Genomic DNA, 23887 nt, shown 5'->3' on the forward strand with positions numbered 1-23887 from the left:
GCCAGAACTTCCAGAATCCTAGGTGCCTGTCCTCAGTAGGGTCTGAATCTAGCAGGATAGAGAATGGTGAGCAGGCCCACAGCACTCTTCAGGAGGCACACTCATGGAAGGGCGTGCACCCAGGTCCCCAGGGACGCCAGTCTGGACCAGTTATGACCCAGCTCTGCCTCCCTCTCTGCTCTGTGTGGCCAGCTCCCCTTCTCCCCGCAGAGCTTCCCGCCTTTCCAAAGAGGCGCGCCCTGGCGCCCTATTTTCACTGCCAGGCCCGCCGTCCTCTCCCCATCCCCTTCCTGACCCTCTGCATCACTGAAGTTCCGGGGACAGACTCTGCTCGGCCCTGATCACCAGGCAGATGGTGCATGGCGCGCCAGGAGTTGGCGCCGGCCGGGCAGAGTCGGCGCTGTCCCCGTCTGGGGGGCTGGACGGCGGCCCCCGCGGGGCAGGGGCGCGCGGGCCGCGGGCACTTACTCCAGCTTCTTGAAGCGCTCGCGCCCGGCCGCCACGTACTTGCCGCCGGCCTGCAGCGAGTCCAGCTCCAGCACCGGGCGACCGCGCGTCGGCGTGAAGAGGCGCCGCACGCCGAACGGCACCTCCACCTGCTCGGTCAGCTGCTCCAGCAGCGCCTCGAAGGTGGCCACGCGGCGCCGCGACAGCACGAACTTGCGGCCCACGTAGAACTGGTCGCCGTTGCGGTACACCACGATGGTCTTGGCGGGCGTGGTGTCCACCAGCGCGTGCGGCGCGCGCGAGCCCATGGCCGCGCACCTCCGCTGCCGCCCGGCCGCCGCCCGTGTGCTCCAGCCGCCGCAGGGCAGCCCGGCCCCCGGGGCGCCGGGTCCACGGTCCCACCGCCCGCGCTGACGCCACCGGCAATTGTGACCGCCGCCCACCTGCCCCGCCGCCCAGGAAAGAGGCGGCCAAGCCAGACAGGGGAGGGGCGGGGGCAGGGCCAGGCCAGGCGACGGGCATCCGAGTCCCGGCAGGTGAGGCCCGCGGAGCTCGGGGCCACGGAGGGAGGCACCCGCCACAGTGTGGGGTGGGAGGCCAAGGGTGCCCTGGGCCCCACCGGGACCCTCCCCCTGCTCCTCCGTCTCCCGCTCTGCCGAGCAGAGGGGAGATGGCGGACAGGACCATCCAGACAATTAAAGCTGGTCAGAGGATGTGCCACGAACCATCCAGAGCACGTGGGAATCCAGGCGAGCAGGCGCAGCTGGCCGCGCTGCCTCCAAAGTGTAACCTTCAGAATGCACCTTCGTGTGCAGCAGGAGCGAGTCAAGGGCCTGGGTGACCTTGGGAAGGTCACTTCCTGTTCCAGGTAAAGGCAAGCCCCGCCTCTTCAACCCAGACAGAGAATGCTTCTAGGATTATATTTTTCCAGTGGCTTTGATGGGCTTCAGCAAACTTTTCAGGACAGTAGACTACGTATGAAGTGCTAAAGTACCTCTGAAGGCACAGAATACCGATGTTATAAAAGTATCAGTGTCTTGTACAACTGTTTAAAAAAGTAATAAAGAAACCCTGCTATTGCACAGCCACAGCCAGGCTTTGAACTACCAAGTGTCCCACGAGTGAGTGGTACCCGACTCTGTGGTCCCATGGACTGGGGTCTGCCAGGCTCTTGTGTCCATGGGGTTTCCTAGGCAAGCATCCTGGAGTGGGTTGCCAGGCCCTCCTCCAGGGGATCCTCCCAATCCAGGGATCCAACTGCCAAGCACTCCATTAAATGACATTAAATGACACTAAATGTCACCAGTGTGTGAGAGTGACCACTTTATTAAATCATCAGGAATTACATTGACCTTCAAAACACTAATTGCTAGAAACTTAAGTTTCAGGTGTTGAAAATACTTCAGAAGAAGAGTCTGAGTCACTGTACAGGTTCCGTGTGGGTTAGAGGTTCGCCCTGAACCCCGCCTTCACCGAGAACCTCATCATGGGCTTCTCGCGGGGCCGCAAGAGGCAGATGGAGCTGGGAAAGCCCTTGAGTCGGAGGCGACTCACGCCCCCGTCGGGGGTGATGGTGAACTTGGCGTGGGTGATGACGTCCTGCAGTTCGGGGGTCAGGCTGTCCAGCACATGCATCTCATCGGGCTTCAGCTAGAAAGAGAGGGGAGGTGGAGGTCCTTGTAATGACCAGGGGGCTGACTCTCCCAAGGCCACCCATCCGCTTGGACTCTAGGCCTTAAAAGGTGAAAAGTTATTCCATGATAATAATTTGGCTCGCCTAGCAATCTGCTTTTGGGGACAGGATGCCCCAAAGAGACCGGCATGAATACTCAGGTCCCCGTGATGTTTCTGATAGTTAAGTAAGCAGACAAACTGGTGAGAAAAAGAAAGCAGACAGGGGGCCATGGGAGCGGTCACCCTTCACTAAGGGGAGCAGCGCTCACTCCCGTCTCTGACCTGAAAATGACCACGCCCCTCCTGCATCCATCCCACGGCTGGCCCCATCCTGCTGCCCCTAAATATGCTAGCTCCCTGCCTAAAGAGTTAGTACATCGCGGAAACGTTTCTCCATGTATGCATGCTTGAACAAGATGGTCTAAAAGAAAATTTGAGAGTTAGGTATGCAAAAACGTGAGACGAGACAGCCCGTCATTTTATTATACAAAGGGGTGGAGACAGTTTTTAAAATCTCATTCATTGCACAGTTCAACTGAGCAGAAGCTTTGGGGTGGAACTGTAACCCTTTGAAATCCGGCCTTGACTGAAGTAGCCCGCTGGAGGGCTGCCTGCGTGACCCCAAGGGGTCGCACACCACACTACCTTTGTGACTGGAAGCAGTGGCTTCCACTTATGGCCCGGAAGGTCCCACTTCTGCCTGACCATGTCTTCCTCCTCCTGAGTCGTCAGGATGCAGCCATCCACCTTACAGCTCTCAGGAGAATTACCTATTGGAACAAGACAAAGGGCACCTTCTCCACTCTGTCTGCACTCAGCGCAGTTTGGTTTATGGAATGTTGACCTTTTAAATCAGATTGAAAGACCCAGCAAAAAGTGAGCATGGGTGAGGTGAGCATGCTTCTGGGGCACAGTGAGAGGACATCCCAGTGACTGTTTCTGTGTCTTTAATATACACGCGCGTGTACATGTGTGTGTGCACGTGTGTATATACGTGCGTGTGTGTACATGCGTGTGTACACGTGTGTGGGGGGGTGTATGTATTAGGCCTTGCGTGTTTGATATTATAACTGGATGCTGGCTTGTTCCCGATCCCCATGACCATCATCCTGGCTGACAGAGATAGCCAAGGCCACGACCAGTGCATCCATGCCACGTTGCACTTTGGGGTCCCTGGCTCCACGGATTTGCTGCTTTCTACCCTGGCCCTGGTGGCTCAGAGGTTAAAGCGTCTGCCTGGAAGGCGGGAGAGCCAGGTTCGATCCCTGGGTCGGGAAGATCCCCTGGAGAAGGAAATGGCAACCCACTCCAGTGCTCTTGCCTTGAGAATCCCATGGAGGGAGGAGCCTGGTAGGCTACAGTCTGTGGGGTTGCAAAGAGTCGGACATGACTGAGCGACTTCACTTTCACCCTGGTTTTGGCTAAACTGTCCCTTGCAAAAATAAAGAAGTGACTTTAAACTACCACACAGAGAACCGTGGATGAAATATATCACTAGAGATGATTATTGAACATCCGAAACAGCAAGAAGATAGCAGGACTGACATTCCTCCTGACCTTCAGGAGCTGCCCTGGGCCAGTCATGCTGAAAAGTGGAAACAGTGGCTGCTAATCAGATCTAAACCATGGTCTTCCCAACAGGAGTTCAAATTATCAAGACCTCTTGAAACTGTTTACATCTACCCATTGAGGATGAACTTCACCTTAAATATATACTGACCCTTGATGGAAGAGTTAATAGTTGAGTGAGGTCACAATGATTCACAAGACATTTAAAAATCAAGCATGCCGTGTATGAATACAAACTGCTGTATTTACTCAAAGACGGCCAAAGAGTCATTAGACACCCACCACGGTGCTTGGCAAGACCTAACGATTGTAGAAGTTTAGTAACCTCTTTTGAACTTAATAGAATGGAACATGTATCTATTTCATAAGAACATAAATATGGAATATTAAGGATGCTTTTTCCAAATATTATTTTACTAAAGGAAGGCCGTAATTTAAAATGTGTGTAGAGCACTGCCCAGAGGAGAAACAGTCACCAAGCTGCCTGCGATCCCTCCCCTGAGACGATACCCCCACCCCGTTCTTTCGACGACCTAACCAGCAAGTGTTTCATAGGCTTTTTCCACATGGAGTTCAGGGCCCCTGTGGTGAAGAGCCTTAGTGCCTCATAGAACCTCATGACTTTTGTGGTCGAGTGCACATCTAATGCTTTATAAAGAGAGAAGCAGAGTGCGAAGAGTTCACATAACACGCTTGAAGCTGCACAACTGTGAGTGGAGAGCCAGGTCCACAGCCCACCGCCCTGAGTCCCTCCCCTGCTGGAGCCTGCTGTCTTTATTCTTTTTCATAGTTGTAATTTAGTTGCGGCATGGAGCCTCCTGCCATCATGACCAGCACACCAATTATAAGCGGTTTCCTAGTGCCATTACGTTTACCTTTGAAATATTTTGTGTCAATTTCGATTTGAGTTATTACTCCAGGATGCGCCAATCGGAAAACTGCCCACTCACAGCCTGGAACCAGGAGAATACCATTCTCATCATTCTAGAATTAAAAAAAAAGGAAGAAACAACCTAAGTCAGCTTGCTGTCATTCAAGACAGCAATCCTGAAAACCAGCCAGCAACAAGGTTAGCACGCACGTGTCATTTCCTCCTGAAAGGAGTAGGGCATCCCTGGTGGTAAAGAGTCTGCCTGCAATGCAGGAGACCAGGGCTCAGTCCCCGGGTCGGGAAGATCCCCTGGAGGACAGCATGGCAACCCCCTCCAGTACTCTTGCCTGGGAAATCCCATGGAGAGAGGAACCTGGCGGGCTACAGTCCACAGGATCGCAAAAAGCTGGACCTGACTTAGCACACATGTACGTGAACTCAGGTAGTATGCTGTACTCCAAAGGGTGTTTATCCAACCCAGCCAATAGCTCCTGTGGTTGGTTTGACTTTTCAAAGTAGATATGTCTTTGACCACATCTATACCAATATATGACCTGCCTCCAAACACAAGTTTCTAGTGAGGAGAGTTTGTTTATATTTGGAAGCATTGGGTGATACAAAAACTAACCCGTCAAAGGGGTGTTTACAATTAAGTCTGTGATATGATTTACACACTGAAAGGTGTTTTCTTTCCTTTTTTACTTCCTTACCTTGAGTTAGTTACTGGTCAAATTAAACAGCTGAGCCATCACACGTTCACAGAAGTGGTCTCACCCAGGGATACACAAAAATCAAAGATGAGGAAATGGTGCTTTTTTTTTTCTCTCCAGATCAACAAATTTACTCATGGGCTTTTATTAAATTTAGATGCTCTAGCTTTTCTGTATTAAAAAAGGGATGAGTCCAGTGATGTGTTAGAACAGCCAGCGTTAATTAGCAAGTTTGACCTCTAGGTCTTTCTGTGTAGTCTGGCTCTGATATCACATTGAAGCAGTAGAAGATTTAGAAAACATGTAGAAGCAGCAAGTATTTACAAAAACGCCTGAGAGGTTTCTAAACTATCAGTCTCCTTGACATCAAACGAAGAAAACAACCTTTACTTTCTGGGAAGCGCTGGGACGCAGCGTCTTCACGTCTCACCTCCAGTATCGGGGGCCTGTCCAGCCTCCGTGCGGTTTCCCAGCCGTCTGCCATTGACTTCGCCGTGCCGACTCCTGCCAAAAACAGTGTTCAGTGGTATGTCAGAGTACCATCACAGTTTATCCTAAACGCGAGAATGTTTAGAATAAACATTCACTGGCGTGATCAGAGCAGACCCCGTGCGCCTGAGCAGTGCAACATCCGTGGTTTCCATTAAGGTGAATGCGTCAGCAAGTTCACACCCGAGCAACTGCTTAAGCCAAAATTAGGGAGATTGCTATTGATTTACTTCCTGTCTTAAAGGCTTTCCATCCTGTATGAAGGACCTCACCCACCCATATGGCTTGAGACGGCCCCTTCCTCTTAAGTGATTCATACCATACCGGGTGCTCAGTGTGAGGCCCACATGTCCCAAGCTCCTCAAGCATCGTCTCACCTATTAAATTGTTTGGGTGCCCAAAGTGTGCGTTGCTAAATCCTACACAGGCACCCCCATAGGCGACGGTCACCAGGTCTAACGGTTCTTTGGGGTCACCCGCGGTCCAGTCCTTTTGTCCAGTACCATACACCCTAAGACGTGCGATTCCACCATCTGAAACGGAGACGTGCCGTATCATTATTATTACCTGGGAAAAGTTGCCGTTGGTAGATCTTAAAACACAGAGCTCCGCATACCTGCCTGCTCTGCTTCTTAAACACACTGAGCCCAAAGCCCCAGGGCCTTTGCAGCTGCCACCCCCTTGTTCTCAGACAACTTTCCTGCTGCCCAAGGACCTCTCATTGTTCTCAGGTCTCAGCTTAATCGTGTGGCCCCAGGAAGGCCTTCTTTCCCTCTCCAGAGCCATCTCCTTCCTGCCCCCACCCCCACCTCAGCCACGGTCTGATTCCCCGGGTCAAGGTTATCAACCCCCCACACACACACTTATTTACTCCACTGCACTAATCACAGTCCAAAATTACCTTGTTCTTAAGTCCCTGATAAGAAGTCTCCCAAAAGCAGAATCTAAAAATCTTTGAAGGCCAGAATAGCTACCTGTCTTGCTTGCTTCCGTGTGGCACATAGTAAATACATATTTGTGTTTTGGTGAATTAACTCCAGGAAAGCCAAAAATCAGTTGGTAAATTCACCGCAGATATAATGCTTGGTGCCCGAAATCAACATTGCTAAATCCCACACCAACTTACACAACATCTTAGGTTTTTATTTTTACACACATTGCTTTGCAGTGCGGTTGAGAATACTGAAGATAACATTCACAAATTCAAGTAGCTGCTGACAACCAGAGCACCTCAACAGTAGGTCTGCAGAGCAAAAAATAACTACCAAGATCCACTTATATTGTGTGAGTCTAATAAAATAAATGTTTTTTAGTTGAGCATCATGTCCTAGAAGGTGGAACCCAAGTTTTTTTATACAGAAGCTCAAAATCACTAATCAGAATATTCTAATGAAACAAGCCCTATATTTTCACATGAAAAATTTGGTGAAATTGAGTGATCTGAAAGAACTTCGACAGAACAGTGGAGTCTTGGCATTTACAGTAAATGAAACCAGGCTGTGCTCGTATTTGTTGGTGTTCAGCCCCTCCGTCACGTCCAACGCTGCGACCCCACGCACTGCGGCACACCAGGCCTCCCTGTCCTTCACCATCTCCTGGAGTGTTGTTATAAAACCCAAGAAAATATACTAACAGGAGTAATTCACAACACTATACTGGTTCATTGAATATTATGAGCTGCCCTCATGGTACCTAGTGTTAATGTCTGCTCATGTAAAGCCGATTTTACATTAAAAAAAAATAAGATTCTTCTTTATAGAATTAATATCCAACCTCACTTTTAATCAAACTATCAAGGAATATTCCCCTTCATGGATCACAGCCTTGACATGGTGAAGGGGCTTGTGTAAGATTATGGCATCCAGTCCCATCACTTCATGGCAAACAGAAGGGGAAAAAGTGGAAGCAGTGACAGATTTTATTTTGGAGGCTACAAAATCACTGCGGACAGTGACTACAGCCCTGGTGGCTCAGATGGTAAAGAATCTGTCTGCAATGCAGGAGACTCGGTTTAGATTCCTGGGTCGGGAAGATCCCCTAGAGAAGGGAATGGCAACCCACTCCGGTATCTTGCCTGGAGAATTTCATGAACAGAAGATCCTGGCACGTTACAGTCCATGGAGTTGCAAAGAGTCAGACATGACTGAGCAACTAACACTTGCTCCTTGGAAGGAAAGCTATGACAAACCTAGACAGTATTAAAAAGCAGAGACATCACTTTACTGACAACGGTCCATAAGTCAAAGCTGAGGCTTGCCAGGTAGCGCTAGTGGTGAAGAATCCACCTGTCAATGCAGTGGGTTCAATCCCTGGGTTGGGAAGATCCCCTGGGGGAGGAAATGGCAACCTACTCCAGTATTCTTGTCTGGAAAAGTCCATGGACAGAGGAGCCTGGCGGGCTACAGTCCATGGAGTCGCAAAGAGTCAAACCCAGCTGGGCACGCACACACACAGGTTTTCCAGCAGTCATGTACAGATGTGAGTGGGGCCATAAAGAAGACTGAGCGCCAAAGAACTGATGCTTTCAAACTGGTGCTGGAGAAGACTCTCGAGAGTTCCGTGGACAGCAAGGAGGTCCAACCAGTCCATCCTAAAGGAAATCAGCCCTGAATATTTATTGGAAGGACTGAAGCTGAAGCTGAAACTCCAATACTTTGGCCACCTGATGTTAAGAACTGACTCACTGGAAAAGACCCTGATGCTGGGAAAGATTGAAGGCAGGAGGAGAAGGGGATGACAGAGGATGGGCTGGTTGGATGGCATCACCGACTCAATGGACATGAGTTTGAACAAACTCTGGGAGTTGGTGATGGCCAGAGAGGCCTGGCATGCTGCAGTCCATGGAGTCGCAAACAGCTGGACATGACTGAGCGACTGAACATCAGAAAATCGGAAACTAACACAACGCTGTTAACTACACTCTGATACAAAAAATAGAAACTTTTAAAAAATAATAATCGGTCGTGAGGAAAATGCAAATCAAAACCACAGTGAGATACCACTTCATTTCTTCTGGGGTGGCTGTGATCAAAAACTCAGAAAGTGGCAAGTGTCGGGAGGATGTGGGAGAACCGGACCCTCACACGTTGCTGGTGGGAATGTAATGTGGTGCAGCCATTGTGGAAAGAAGCCTGATGATTTCTCATAAAATTAAAAACACAGTTATATGACTCAGCAATTTCAACTCCTAGTTGCACACCCAAATGAAAACCATACGTTTGCACAAACAGTTGTACCAGGGTGTTTATACCAGCATTATTCATAAGCTTTCAGTGGGTGAAAATAGCCCAAATGTCTATTAACTGATACGTGGACAATGAGCTCTGTGCACACAATGGGAGATTATTTGACCACACAAAGGAATGGAGCACTGACGCACGACAACGCGGGTGAGCCCTGGAAACACGCTAACGCGCCACAAAAGAGCATTTCTATGCAACGTCCGGAGCAGTCCAGTGGATCAAGACAGAAAGTGGGCTAATGACCGCTTACGGCTGGGGAGGTGAATGCTGATAGCCAAAGGTATCAGGTTTCTTTTCAAGGTGATAAACGTGCTCTGAAGTTGACCGTGGTGATGGCTGCACATATACTATATATATATATATATGTATTTCATGCTCAAGCTCAGTCGCTCAGTCGTGTCTGACTCTTTGCGACCCCATGGACCATGGACGGTAGCCCACCAGGCTCCTCGGTCTATGGAATTTTCAGGCAAGAACACTGGAGTGGGTAGCCATTTCCTTCTTCAGGGGATCTTCCTGAACCAGGAATTGAGCCTGCATCTCCTACACTGCAGGCAGATCCTTTACCTCTGAGACACCTGGGAAGCCACACTATATATTTACATGGACTTTACACTGTATACTTGTATGTACTATGAACCATGGAACTGTGTACTTCACGTGGGTGAAATGCATGTTACACTTATTACATTGCAATAAAGCTGTTCAATAAAACAAAATAAGGGTTATTTGTACACAGCACGTCAACTGCTAATATGTCTGTGAAATAGACATTGTTAGGTGACATCTAACCTAATACAGCTTAGGTCCATCGCATCCTAACTTACTTGACAGTTTTTCCTAACTACCTGTGGACAGCAGGGCTAAAACGAGGACTTCCTAGTGCACAGAAAGGAAGATCAAAATCCTAAAATGCTAGAGAGATCAGTGACCGAGGAGGAAAGGGTGACTTTTCTTTGTGTTTTGAAAACATGCCGGCACTCAATGAAGAAAGCACAGGACTGGAGGTGGTCCATTGTATTTACCCGGGAAAATGTTGAGTCGTATGTGACTCCACCTCTGCTGGGAAGTGACCGGAAAGTAGTTGTGGCTGGAAGCAGGATTTCCCGGTGTAAGTTCTGTCATGGGAACCAAGCAACTCCAGTCGTCGGACTTCAGCTAGCAACAAATATAAAAACAGTAGAGATGGCTCTAGGGAGCGATAAATCCCGTCATCCTGATGCCTGCGTGGGGCTTACGGGGCAACCACTTTGGAACAAAATGAATGATGGACGCCTAATGGAACACTGTAATAAAAGCACTAATAAACATCAAGTCCCAGGTTTAATAAGCAGAGTAAAGGCCTGCTTCTATTTCACCCCGGTCGTAACAGCCACCTGTTGGTGGTGGCCAGGGATGGGCAGGGGGTTAGGGCCGAGCCTCCGGATGTCTTCACTTTGAGGATTCATAAAAAAGCAGCAGCCAGAAGGTGATGTGAACGTTTAAATAAAACCCAGGCTCTTGCCGTGGGCCTGGGGGTAAACGAGTCAGCCTGAGCCTCCCAGCACTCTCCCCTAGGTCAGCGCTTCACTGGAAGGGCCCGCTTGTTGTTGCCGTTATGCATTTCCCCAGTGTGTTATGGATCCACACTTTTGTAAAATGCAATGAAGATCAGCAGACAAACTTCAAAAAGCAAGAATGTCCCCAAACACAAACCAAATTGTTTATTGGATTACATTCATCCGGCATAACGTTACTTTGTCCAATTGCTATCAAAAGTATGTGAACTGACTCTGTATTTATCTCACAGGGCACCATTCCCGCGTCTCTGTGAGCAGACTGCCCCATGGAAAGCAGCACCCTGGACCTCGCATGCGCTGGGGTCAGGGGTGCACAGATCCACCCAGAAACCTCTGCAGGGTCGCACGGGGTAAGCACAACGTGTGAGCTCGGCCAGGCTGAGTGCAGGCAGGCAGGTGGGCAGAGCTGCTCCCAACAGCCCGTGACAAGCCCCCGCTCCCCCGGGGGACGTACCTCTGAAATGGCTTCAAACTCCTCGGGGGTGGCCGCGGCTCCTGTCCTGACTTCTCGTTGTGGGATTTCTGGCTGCTTATCTAAAGTTGCAGTGACCATGAGGGTTACCATTCCCATTCAAAATCAGAATATACATACTTTCTTAGTGGGCTGTAGGGTCATTTTTATTTTGCCTAAAGATATCGTTTAAGTCAAAGTATCAGATGCCCAATGTAATAGATATACGTGTTAAAGTTCCTCCATATTTAAAATACTTAGGGTAACTTCAGAAGGGGTGCTGCACACCTGGTGGTTGGTCTGCTCATCAGAGGGTAAATATCATCTCCAAGTTTAGCCAGATAGACAAACTCATCACATGACTCGGGTTTTCAAAAGGCTGGACTGATAAAGTTCTGGAATATTGTTAGTCAATTCACAAACACTGTTTCCCCCAGTGGCATCCCAGAACTGACTCACGGGCGATTCACCAACAGGAGCCTGTGTGGACAGTCAGCCTCCTGAAAGCATCTTTCTCTGGGTCACTGGTCACTGCCTCCCACCATCACGTGACTGTTCAGGTCCCTCCAACTGTCTTTTGGGAGGGGAGACTGTCACGCCCCTGGAGCCTCCTACAAGCTGGGCACAGAGTGCCTCCAGGATAAGACCGCTAACTGACATGGCTCCTGTTTCCCAAGTAATGTACAGACATGCCCTTGAGGGTACATGTTTCTAGAAAGCTACCTCTGGGACCAACCTCAGAGGACACCAGTTCCATTCCAGGATTCGGAAAGGAACCTTCCTGGAAAGCCCAGAGCTGCCGCGTCCTTATGCAGGCCCTGGGGGCTGGGGTGCAGCAGAATGAGCGGGGGCAGCGGCCCCACAGCTGCCCGGATCAGGCTCCAGACCGCCCTGGCCGCCCAGGCAGCCTGCTCCCCAAACCCTGCGCCTCCCGGGGGTGCTGCAGTGTGAGAATAGCGAAAGTTGAGCCGAAGGACACTGTTAAGCTAAATCTCAAAAATCACGGAGCCCTTGAGGGGGAATGTCATCAGCCTCTGTGGCAGCGAGGGGGGCCTCTGGACGAGACTGTCTGGGCGCGAAGTGAGCCATCAGAGGCCCCCACAAAGCTCCCCACAAAGGTCCCCCAGGCACCTTCTTCGAAGTTTGCCGCTTGAATCGACACTCGAGGGGCGTGATCTCCCGTGAAGTAGGACGTGTCCACGTCGAAGCCCCGGATAACTCCCTGGATGCCCAGCTGGACCACGCACCAGTCGTGACCTGCGGACGTAGACAACAGGGCCCCCGCGGCTGAATCCCGCCGCCGAGCCGCAGGGCTGAGCACGCCGACAGCGGAAGTGAAACACCGGAAACGACCTTCGCGCATCGGGGAAAACGGTGCGGGCTCCTTCTCCCGAGGCTGCAAGGTCTCTCATGACGTGGCTACACCCGACCGCCACTCGCCACACGGACCCTCACTTCTAATCTGACCAGAGCGTACATAAGCCCTGGGTCCAGAGGGGCCACATGTCTGACTCCAAACTGGCCACCTCCTGTGGGCAGCATTGGCAGACGGGCATCTCTGAGCTTCATTTCTTTTAACTGCAAATCAGAGATGAGCTCAGCTTCCAAAAAGTTTAGCTGTAACTCTGGTATAGGGACCACCAGCCCAGCTAGGCCAGGGCTCAGTACTGAGCTGGGTCTCCTGGAACAGCCTAAGCTTTGCCTTCAGGGCCCCAGCCAGGACTACCCCACCCTGCATCGGATGACGTAGAAGAACTCCCAGTATGACACTGTGTGATTCTTGGTTTCCAGCAGTCAGATTCAAATCCACCTTAAAATGTCCAGTTTTATTAGAATCTAATAAGGCCTAATACTTTGCCAACAAAGGTCCATCCAGTCGAGGCTCTGGGTCGGACACGACTGACTGAGCGACTGAACTGAACTGAATAAGGCCTGGGCTTCCCTGGTGGCTCAGACGGTGAAGAATCTGCCTGCAATGCGGGAGACCTGGCAAGAGGACATGGCAGTCCACTCCAGTATTCTTGCCTGGAGAATCCCGTGGACAGAGGAGCCTGGCGGGCTCCAGTTCACAGGGTCCCAGAGAGTCGGACATGACCAAGCACAGCACGAGCACAGCCATTAAGGCCTGGCGTACCACAGAAATACAGAAAATTAGAAATAGCGACTGTTTCTGTAACACCTGAGACAGTAGCAAGAAAGTCCGAGATTAGCCTGATGCTGCCTGGTTTTCTTTTACAGACATTTCTTTAAATTTAAAGGGTGTATGTTGACTGATGAGTAGCAGTGAGCGGAAGTAGCCTCTTAAGGTGACATAAAGATAGGATGGATCTCGGCTGAGCTCCTGGCTTCTCTCACCGTTGCTGTGACCTGAGCTAAGTGAATGAGGCTGTTTCCATGGCAATCGGATGGGACCAGAACACCTACTTCAGAGAGGGGTGCTGACATCAAATGCTGCACACGCACCGACCCGTGTGTGCACACGGCTCAGTCTCCTTCACCCACAGCCCTCCTTTTCCAGAGTCTCCTTTTCCTCACAAGTGCCTGCCTGCTCCTGCTCGCATTGATGACCAGGGCTCTTGCGACCCCTCCTGAATTGGCAGAGCCTGCCATTCAGAAGGGACATCTGAGGTGACCGAGTAGTCCAAGGGCCCATTTTAAAATCGACTCCCAACGTGCACTGCTTTCCAATAGCCCCTGATCTCAAATGTCACAGGAGTGAGTGAACAGTCATCATCGTCTTACCTGGAATCCTTTTCCTTCTGGTCTGCCATCCGTCCATCCATTTCCCAAACTCAGTGTACTCGTGTTCTTTAAAACTTGGGTTGTCCCTCTAAAGCAAAGACGAGCGGATCGTTAACCTTCACGCGAGAGCCTGGGCTCCCAGCAAATAAACTTCTGCCCCAAAGGGACAGATGGGTGGTACAGAGAACAGGGACTGTAGGGGAGACGGAGGACGATGCCCGCATGTCTTCATATCGGCTTCCAAGAAAGAAGTCCTACTTCTCTGCAGGCCTTCATCCTTCTCTGCGGGCCTTCATCCTTCTCTGCAGGCCTTCATCCAGGGAACTTGTCACTGGCAGCAAAAGGTAAAACCACATGGCTCATTCCAGGGGCCCCACCACTGGTGCAGCTGCAACCTGGGCGCCTCCTGAAAGGCCGTTCAGCAAAGCAAGAAAGGGTAGCTGGACTCCCAGAGCAACCCCGAAAAGACTGGGCAACCAGAATCCGGCCGAGTCTTAGGAAGTGTAGGCTCGATGCTGAGGGTCACTCTGAACAGTCACCCCTGCCCCCACTCCCGTGCTCTGAGCTGCTCCAGGCCCAGCAGTGAAAGTGAGACCCCCGCCCCACAGCAGTCACATGCTGCCGGGCACCAGCTCTACGGGCACCAAGGCCATCACCCCTCTAGCAATAACTCTCGCTGGTCCCACTGCAGGGACCAGGTGGCGGGATTCCCCAGAGTTCCCGTTCTTCCCTACATTTATCAGTATTTTCTGTTTTTAATAAACATATGCCAACGAAGGTCCATATAGTCAAAACTATGGTCTTCCCAGGAGTCATGTACGGATGTGAGAGTTAGACCATAAAGAAGGCTGAACACCAAAGAATTGATGCTTTTGAACTGTGGTGTTGGAGAAGACGCTTTGAGAGTCCTTTGGACTGCAAGGAGATCAAACCAGTCCATCCTAAAGGAAATCAACCCTGAATATTCATTGGAAGGCCTGATGCTGAAGTGAAGCTCCAATACTTTGGCCACTTGATTCGAAGAACTAACTCATTAGAAAAACACCCTGACACTGGGCAAAAATTGAGGTCAGGAGGAGAAGGGGACGACAGAGGATGCGATGGTTGGATGGCATCACCAACTCTTTGAGCAAACTCTGGGAGATAGTGAAGGACAGGGAAGCCTGGGGTGCTACCGTCCACGGGGTCACTAAAAAGACATAACTGAGTGACTGAACAACATTTTTATAACTAAGTAGGAAATACATTTTCCAAAAAATTCAAGCTCTGCAACACTTTTCTTCCCATCACAAGTTATGAACACAATGTGGGGCAGAGAGAAATACAGAGGACATCAGCGACTCCCCCATAGAGCAAAGTGGTCCCAGAATCCTGTGTCGGTCCGCATTTGTCTCTGCCGTCTTAATAGGAGTGGGGGCTAATTTCCACACGTTTCTACTGTTTTAATACCCTAATTCTCTGGGTCACATCACGTGACTCCCAGCCTAAACACACAGGGAGATTTTAATTAGCAGGACTGCGTGGCTCACCCCACCCCAGCACTTAGCAGAGACCAATTTACAGTACCTTTAAAAGATTTTCAGCAGGAGCAAAGAAGTCATCTGTTGCAAATAAAATCTAGACAAAGAAAGAAGTAAAGATAAAATAACCATAAATTTAAAACCATTTTATTTCATTCCCTGGTGAAACATTATGAGATGCAGTAAAAAGAAAATGTGAAATTGCCGAGGGGGAGAGAAACAATATGCAATTAAGACACAATGCCTTTTAAATGCTTCGATTTCATTGCCTGCCTCCTCCTTAATCTTGCCTTCCCACCCTTTCCTTCTTAATCCCCCTTACCATCTGGATACAAAAGTGCTAACTTCTTAGAAAGAAAATAAACCAACTTTTTTCAAGAACGGAGGACCCTGGGCTTTGTGATCCTTGTCCCAGAGCAATGGGGAAAAAATTGTCACCAGAGTCACAACTGTGGCTTAGCCAACCCATCCTAGGACGCCCTGCTGGGGGCGGGGGGTGGTCTGTGGTTTGTTTAGTTCAGTCGCTCAGTCGTGTCCAACTCTTTGCGACCCCATGGACTGCAGCATGCCAGGTATCCCTGTCCATCACCAACTCCCAGAGTTTACTCAAACTCATGTCCATCGAGTTGGTGATGCCACCCAACCATCTCATCCTCTGCCATCCCCTTCTCCTCCCACCTTCAATCTTTCCCAGCAACAGGGTCTCTTCAAATGAGTCAGGTCTTCACATCAGGTGGCCAAAGTATTGGAGTTTCAGCTTCAACATCAGTCCCTCCAATGAACATCCAAGACTGATCTCCTTTAGGATGGACTGGTTGGATCTCCTTGCAGTCCAAGGGACTCTCAAGAGTCTTCTCTAATACCACAGTTCAAAAGCATCAATTCTTTGGCGCTCACCTTTCTTTATAGTCCAACTCTCACCTCCATACATGACCACTGAAACAACCATAGCTTTGACTAGACGGACCTTTGTTGGCAAAGTAATGTCTCTGCTTTTGAATATGCTATCTAGGTTGGTCATAACTTTTCTTCCAAGGAGCAAGCGCCTTTTAATTTCATGGCTGCAGTTGCCATCTGCAGTGATTTTGGACCCCAAGAAAATAAAGTCTGTCACTGTTTCCATTGTTTCCCCATCTATTTGCCATAAAGTGGTGAGACCAGATGCCATGATCTTAGTTGTCTGAACACTGAGTTTTAAGCCAGCTTTTTCACTCTCCTATTTTACTTTCATCAAGAGGCTCTTTAGTTCTTCACTTTCTTCCATATAGGTGGTGTTATCTGCATATTTGAGATTATTGATATTTTTCACAGAAATCTTGATTCGAGCTTGTGCTTCACCCAGCCCAGCATTTCACATGACATACTCTGCATATAAGTTAAATAAGCAGGATGACATTATACAGTCTTGACATACTCCTTTCCCAATTTGGAACCAGTCTATCGTTCCATGTCCAGTTCTGTTGCTTCTTGACCTGCATACAGATTTCTCAGGAGGCAGGTCAGGTGGTCTGGTATTCCCATCTCTTGAAGAATTTTCCAGTTTGTGGTGATGCACACAGTCAAAGGCTTTGGCATAGTCAATAAAGCAGAAGTAGATGTTTTTCTGGAACTCTCTTGCTTTTTTGATGATCCATTGGATGTTAGCAATTTGATCTCTGGTTCCTCTGCCTTTTCTAAATCCACCTTGAACATCTGGAAGTTCTAGGTTCATGTACTGTTGAAGCCTGGGTTGGAGAATTTTGAGCATTACTTGCAGAGTACATCATGAGAAACGCTGGGCTGGAAGAAGCACAAGCTGGAATCAAGATTGCTGGGAGAAATATCAATAACCTCAGATATGCAGATGACACCACCCTTATGGCAGAAAGTGAAGAGGAACTAAAAAGCCTCTTGATGAAAGTGAAAGTGGAGAGTGAAAAAGTTGGCTTAAAGCTCAACATTCAGAAAACGAAGATCATGGCATCCGGTCCCATCACTTCATGGGAAATAGATGGGGAAACAGTGGAAACAGTGTCAGACTTTATTTTTTTGGGCTCCAAAATCACTGCAGATGGTGACTGCAGCCATGAAATTAAAAGACGCTTACTCCTTGGAAGGAAAGTTATGACTAACCTAGATAGCATATTCAAAAGCAGAGACATTACTTTGCCAACAAAGGTTCGTCTAGTCAAGGCTATGGTTTTTCCTGTGGTCATGTATGGATGTGAGAGTTGGACTGTGAAGAAGGCTGAGTGCCGAAGAAGTGATGCTTAAGAACTGTGGTGTTGGAGAAGACTCTTGAGAGTCCCTTGGACTGCAAGGAGATCCAACCAGTCCATTCTGAAGGAGATCAGCCCTGGGATTTCTTTGGAAGGAATGATGCTAAAGCTGAAACTCCAGTACTTTGGCCACCTCATGTGAAGAGTTGACTCATTGGAAAAGACTCTGATGCTGGGAGGGATTGGGGGCAGGAGGAGGAGGGGACAACAGAGGATGAGATGGCTGGATGGCATCACTGACTCGATGGACCTGAGTCTGGGTGAACTCCGGGAGTTGGTGATGGACAGGGAGACCTGGCGTGCTGTGGTTTATGGGGTCACAGAGAGTCGGACACAACTGAGTGACTGAACTGAACTGAACTGAACTTGCTAATGTGTGAGATGAATGCAATTGTGCAGTAGTTTGAGCCTTCTTTGGCATTGCCTTTCTTTGGGATTGGAATGAAAACTGACCTTTTCCAGGCCCGGCCACTGCTGAGTTTTCCAAATTTGCTGGCATATTGAGTGCAGCACTTTCACAGCATCATCTTTCAGGATTTGAAATAGCTCAACTGGAATTCCGTCACCTCCACTAGCTTTGCTCATAATGATGCTTCCTAAGACCCACTTGACTTCACATTCCAGGATGTCTGGCTCTAGGTGAGTGATCACACCATCGTGATTATCTGGGTCATGAAAATCTTTTTTGTATAGTTCTTCTGTGTATTCTTGCCACCACTTCTTAATATCTTCTGCTTCTGTTAGGTCCATACCATTTCTGTCCTTTTTTGAGCCCATCTTTGCATGAAATGTTCCCTTGGTATCTCTAATTTTGTTGAAGAGATCTCTAGTCTTTCCCATTCTATTGTTTTCCTCTATTTCTTTGCTTTGATCGCTGGAGAAGGCTTTCTTATCTCTCCTTGCTATTCTTTGGAACTCTGCATTCAAATGCTTATATCTTTCCTTTTCTCCTTTGCTTTTCGCTTCTCTTCTTTTCACAGCTATTTGTAAGGCCTCCTCAGACAGCCATTTTGTCTTTTTGCATTTCTTTTTCTTGGGGATGGTCTTGATCACTGCCTCTTGTACAATGTCATAAACCTCTGTCCATAGTTCTTCAGGCACTCTCTCTATCAGACCTAATCCCTTGAATCTATTTATCACTTCCACTGTATAATCATAAGGGATTTGATTTAGATCATACCTGAATGGTCTAGTGGTTTTCCCTACTTTCTTTAAGTCTGAATTTGGCAATAAGGAGTTCATGATTTGAGCCACAGTCAGCTTCCGGTCTTGTTTTTGCTGACTGTATAGAGCTTCTCCATCTTTGCTGCAAAGAATATAATCAATCTGATTTTGGTGTTGACAATCTGGTGATGTCCATGTGTAGAGTCTTCTCTTGTATTATTGGAAGAGGGTATTTGCTATGACCAGTGTGTTCTCTTGGCAGAACTCTTGTTAGTCTTTGCCCTGCTTCATTCTGTACTCCAAGGCCAAATTTGCCTGTTACCCCAGGTATCTCTTGACTTCCTACTTTTGCATTCCAACCCCCTATAATGAAAAGGACATCTTTTTTGGGTGTTAGTTCTAGAAGGTCTTGTATGTCTTCATAGAACCATTCAACTTCAGCTTCTTCAGCATTATTGGTTGGGGCATAGACTTGGATTACCGTGATATTGAATAGTTTGCCTTGGAAACCAACAGAGATCATTCTGTCATTTTTGAGATTGCACCCAAGTACTGCATTTTGGACTCTTTTGTTGTCTATGATGGTTACTCCATTTCTTCTAAGGGATTCTTGCCCACAGTAGTAGATATAATGGTCATCTGAGTTAAATTCACCCATTCCAATCCATTTTAGTTCTCTGATTCCTATAATGTCGACATTCACTCTTGCCATCTCCTGTTTGACCACTTCCAATTTGCCTTGATTCATGGACCTAACATTCCAGGTTCCTATGAAATGTTTTTCTTGTAGCATCTGACTTTACTTCCATAACCAGTCAGATCCACAACTGGGCGTTGTTTTGGCTTTGGCTCTGTCTCTTCATTCTTTCTGGAGTTATTTCTCCACTGATCTCCAGTAGCATATTGGGCACCTACTGACCTGGGGAGTTCCTCTTTCAGCATCCTATCATTTTGCATTTTCATACTGTTCATGGGGTTCTCAAGGCAAGAATACTGAAGTGGTTTTCCATTCCCCTCTCCAGTGGACCATGTTTTGTCAAAACTTCCACCATGACCCGTCCATCTTGGGTGGCCCTACACAGCATGGCTCATGGTTTCATTGAGTTAGACAAGGCTGTGGTCCATGTCATCAGTTTGATTAGTTTTCTGTGATTGTGGTTTTCATTCTGTCTGCCCTCTGATGGAGAAGGATAAGAGGCTTATGGAAGCTTCCTGATGGGAGAGACTGACTGAGGGGGAAACTGGGTCTTGTTATGATGGGTGGGGCCATGTTCAGTAAATCTTTGATCCAATATTCTGTTGATGGCTGAGGCTGTGTTCCCTCCCTGTTGTTTGACCTGAGACCAAACCATGGTGGAGGTAATGAAGATAGTGGTGACCTCCTTCAAAAGGCCCCAAGCACACACTGCTACACTCAGGTCCCCCGACCCTGCAGCAGGCCACTGCCAACCCACGCCTCCACTGGAGACTCCTGGACACAGGCAAGTCTGGGTCGGTCTCTTGTGAGGTCACGGCTCCTTTCTCCTGGTCCTGGTGCACAAGGTTCTGTGTGTGCCCTCCAGGAGTCTATTTCCCAGTCCTGTGTAAGTTCTGGCGGCTCTATGGGGGGGTTAATGGCGACCTCCTCCAAGAGGGCTTATGCCAAACCCAGGTCCGCTGCACCCCGAGCCCCTGCCCCTGTGGCAGTCCACTGCTGACCCGGACCTCCACAGGAGACACTCAGAGACAGTTCTGGCTCAGTCTCTGGGGGGGTCTCTGGGTCCTGGTGCACACAAGGTTTGTTTGCTCTGTCCAAGCATCTCTGGCGGGGAAGGGGTTTGGTTCTAAACACGATTTTGCCCTCCTACCATCTTGCTGAGGCTTCTCCTTTGCCTCTGTGGTTTGTTAACCAAAGCAGAATGTTTGTTTGGCCACACCTCATGGTTCGGGGGGGGTTTAGTTGCCCTGTCAAGCAGGGATTGAACCCTGGATATGGCAATGAAAGAGCTGAGTCCTCACCACTGGACTCCCAAAGCAGAACACTTTAGAGAGTGAGGTGCAGACTGGCTGCTGGCCACTCCACCAAGCCTGGGGCCTGGGGACCCCTGTGGTCTGGGAAAGAGTGTCCTGACCTCTGAGCCCAGCCACAACCTAAAAGGCAGGGGAGGGCCTAGCTGTCTGGGAGCTGCTGGTTGTCTGGTTGGCCAAATGTGGGGGCCGTCTCTGTGTGACTGGAAAGCATAGGATTTGGAGTGAAGCGCAAATCAAAGGAAGGTGTCATTAGCATCCAATTAAAATAAATTAATTAATTTAATAATAAAAAAGGAAGGTGTCAGTGAGCCCAGATTTGCTCAGTCGTCTCCAACTCTTGTGACCCCATGGACTGTAGCCCACCAGGCCCCTCTCTCCATGGGATTCTCCAGGCAGGAATACTGGAATGGGTTGCCATTTTCTCCCCCAGGGGACCTTCCCGACCCAGGGATCGAACCCACATCTCTTGCGTCTCTTGCATTGGCAGGCGGATTCTTAACCACGAGCGCCACCTGGGAAGCCCATACACAGAAAAGGGCTAAATTCCTTAACTAAAGATGTCTGGTTTTCTTTTACAAATAGGAATCTTTTGATCTTGTGATTACATGGTCTTTGTTGCAAAACCCCTACATATCCTGGCTCCCCCCTCACCTCTTCGGAGCCGTCCGTAGAGCCAAGTGAGAGGCTGTGTCCAGGGCCGAGGCCCTCAGTTTTGTCTCCGAATAAAGCATCGTGCTCAGCTTTCAGGTTGTGCATGGTTTTGTCTGTTGACATCTGCCTCCCGAGGACGCAGCTCGGTGAGCTCACCTGGGCGTCTCTCCCCTGCTCAGGGCCTGCAAGCCTCCTCCAGGGCAGAGACCTTCCAGGCATGGGGGGCCTTGCTACCCCTCCAGGCTCCTGCCCTCACACCCCACATCAGTTCCCTTCCCCTCGTCCTCTGTCTGACCCTCTCCATCACCCCCCTGCCTTACAGGCTCCTCCCCTGACTGAGGGCTCCTTTGAGCATCGCTTCCCTGTATGGTCCTCCCTCTGCTTCCCCACCCTGCATGACAGATGTGGTCCTGCAGCGCCCTGTCCTGCTTTGATGCCAGCCCTGGTCTGCATGTTTCCCAGCAGAGCCTAAGCTCTTGAGGGTAGGTCTGTAGCTTACCTGGAGCCTCATGTTAGGTTCTCACGTGATTCTCATACTGAAGTCTGAGGACCACTCCTCTGCCCCATAAGAAAACACACTACGGGGTGGAGAGTTCTTTTCACAGGGGCAAAATGTGTGCTTCCAACCTCGGGCAATGCTGCCCTGGTCATAATTGTCACCAATTTAAGGAAAGTTCCCTGGGAGACTTTCACAGTAACGGGCTTCCTTGGGGAGGCCAGCCTTCTTCCTGATTCCTGCTGTTCCAGTTCAGGTCCCCACAGTGGTCAGCTGGAGCCTCAGCCTGGGTGCATTAAGTACAACACTTGTTCCCGCCCTGAGACACCCTGCTTACCTTTCCTCCTACAAACTCAGATGCCAAGTCAATCAGCTGCGTGAAGTCTGGAGGCCTGGCCACTTTTCCTTCCCTGGGGGAGTCAGCCATGCTTCCTGCAAGGATAAAGGCAGGCTGGGTCAGCCTCTGGGTGCCGAGTCTCAGGGAGCAAGGCCCTCATCAGGCCCGCAAACCAAGGCTTGAGCCATTCAAACAACACACGTGCCCCCCACTGGTTGTGGGGTACCCGCTGGCTCAGGGTCCCTCCCCAGCAACTTTGCACAAAACTGCATTGGGAGGGAACTAGAGCACGGCCCCCACGTGAACCTTCTAGGAAGAAAATACACAAATTCTGCAGCCACAAAATGCAAAATGTCATTATTCAAGGAGGAAAAAATGCTTCAATGTAGAAAAGAACAATTTGCCTTGAATAGTTTTGAGGTACATTCAAAAAACACATACTGGGCTTCCCTGGCGACTCAGTGGTAAAGAATCCGCTGCAAATGCAGGAAACACAGGTTCAATCCCTGGTCCAGGAAGATCCCACACGCCTCAGGGCAGCTAAGCCCGCGTGCCAAAATCAGGCGCCTGTGCTCTAGGACCCAGCCGCAAAGACAGACCACAGGCCCTTCCGGCCGCGATCCTCGAGAGACGTCACTGCAGTGCGAAGCCCCGGATCGCCACAGCTAGAGAAAAGCCCAAGCAGCAAAGAAGACTCAGCATGGCCAAAAATAAGTAAACCTAAATAAAATTATTTGGAAAATAGCCTTTACAGAAAGGCTACTTGGAGACATTAGAAAACAATCTCACTTTAAAAAACAAAATGTGTTTTGATTCCACGTGTTTGTCTTAGTATGAATAGAATGGTAGATTTCCAATTAAAAAAAAAAAAGATATACAAGCAACAAAGGTTTAGAGTATAGCACAGGAAACTATAGTCAATATCTTGCAATAATGGAAAATAATCTGAAATATATGTGTATATGTATAACTGAATCACCTTGCTATGCACCTAAAACATTTTGTCAACTATACTTCAATAAAATATATATATTAAGAGCACACACACACACACACACACACATATCAAGCAGCTGGGCACTAGACCCTGGTGGAGGCGGGCCCAGAAAACAGGACAGAGCACCCTCCTCGTCCACCGTGCCAGGCGCCCGGCCTCTGGGGCTTGGAGACGTCTGTTCCCTCTGCCAGGAAGTTCCTCCTGGCACCTGTGCAGCTCACCCGCTACCTCTGCTCAAGGCCCGGCTGGACTGTCACCTTCTGGGTGCAAACTGCTCCTGCGGTGCGGTGGCACCTCCACCCACACCCACACCCCAGCACTGCCAACGCCCCCACCGCATCTATCTTTGTCTCCACAGCACACAGACCTCTGTGGGATTCGCCTTCTTGTAGGTTTTTATTATCTTCTTTCCCAATTAGATGTGCTACGCTCCATGAGGACACTCATGAGCCAACTCATCAGACAAGACCCTGATGCTGGGGAAGACCGAGGGCTGGAGGAGAAGGGGGCGACAGAGGATGAGATGGCTGGACGGCATCACTGACTCCATGGACATGAGTTTGAGTGGACTCTGGAAGACGATGAAGGACAGGGAAGCCTGGTGTGCTACAGTCCATGGGGTTGCAAAGAGTCGGACCCACCTGAACAGCTGAAAAACTACTGAGGACACTGATTTTTTTTTTTTTTTTGGCCCACGGGT

The 23887-nt window shown here is 49.3% G+C and overlaps 1 protein-coding gene across 1 annotated transcript; it reads right to left on the reverse strand.

The window, feature by feature from the left end:
• Positions 1-1753: 1753 nt before the first annotated feature.
• ALLC (allantoicase) lies at positions 1754-22288 on the reverse strand. The gene is made up of 11 exons (XM_086414037.1): positions 22191-22288; positions 15321-15371; positions 13755-13842; positions 12144-12269; positions 11016-11095; positions 10028-10160; positions 6138-6293; positions 5702-5775; positions 4566-4674; positions 2767-2891; positions 1754-2097 (listed from the first exon to the last, which is right to left on the reverse strand). The coding sequence occupies exons 1-11, from the start codon at positions 22278-22280 to the stop codon at positions 1891-1893; spliced, it is 1239 nt and encodes a 412-aa protein (XP_086270163.1). The 5' UTR covers positions 22281-22288; the 3' UTR covers positions 1754-1890.
• Positions 22289-23887: the final 1599 nt, after the last annotated feature.

The sequence above is a fragment of the Bos grunniens genome, chromosome 8, assembly GCF_055505025.1.
Source record: "Bos grunniens cultivar Pamir isolate PY7600 chromosome 8, Bosgru_T2T1.0, whole genome shotgun sequence".
Lineage (NCBI taxonomy): Eukaryota > Metazoa > Chordata > Mammalia > Artiodactyla > Bovidae > Bos > Bos grunniens.

Coding starts and splice junctions, on each gene's coding strand:
- ALLC (XM_086414037.1), bottom strand. CDS start 22,280: ATGGCTGACTCCCCCAGGGAAGGAAAAGTGGCCAGGCCTCCAGACTTC. Junction 6,294..10,027: donor ACGACTCAACATTTTCCCGG/GTAAATACAATG, acceptor TCTCCGTTTCAG/ATGGTGGAATCGCACGTCTT. Junction 5,776..6,137: donor GCACCCAAACAATTTAATAG/GTGAGACGATGC, acceptor TGTTTTTGGCAG/GAGTCGGCACGGCGAAGTCA.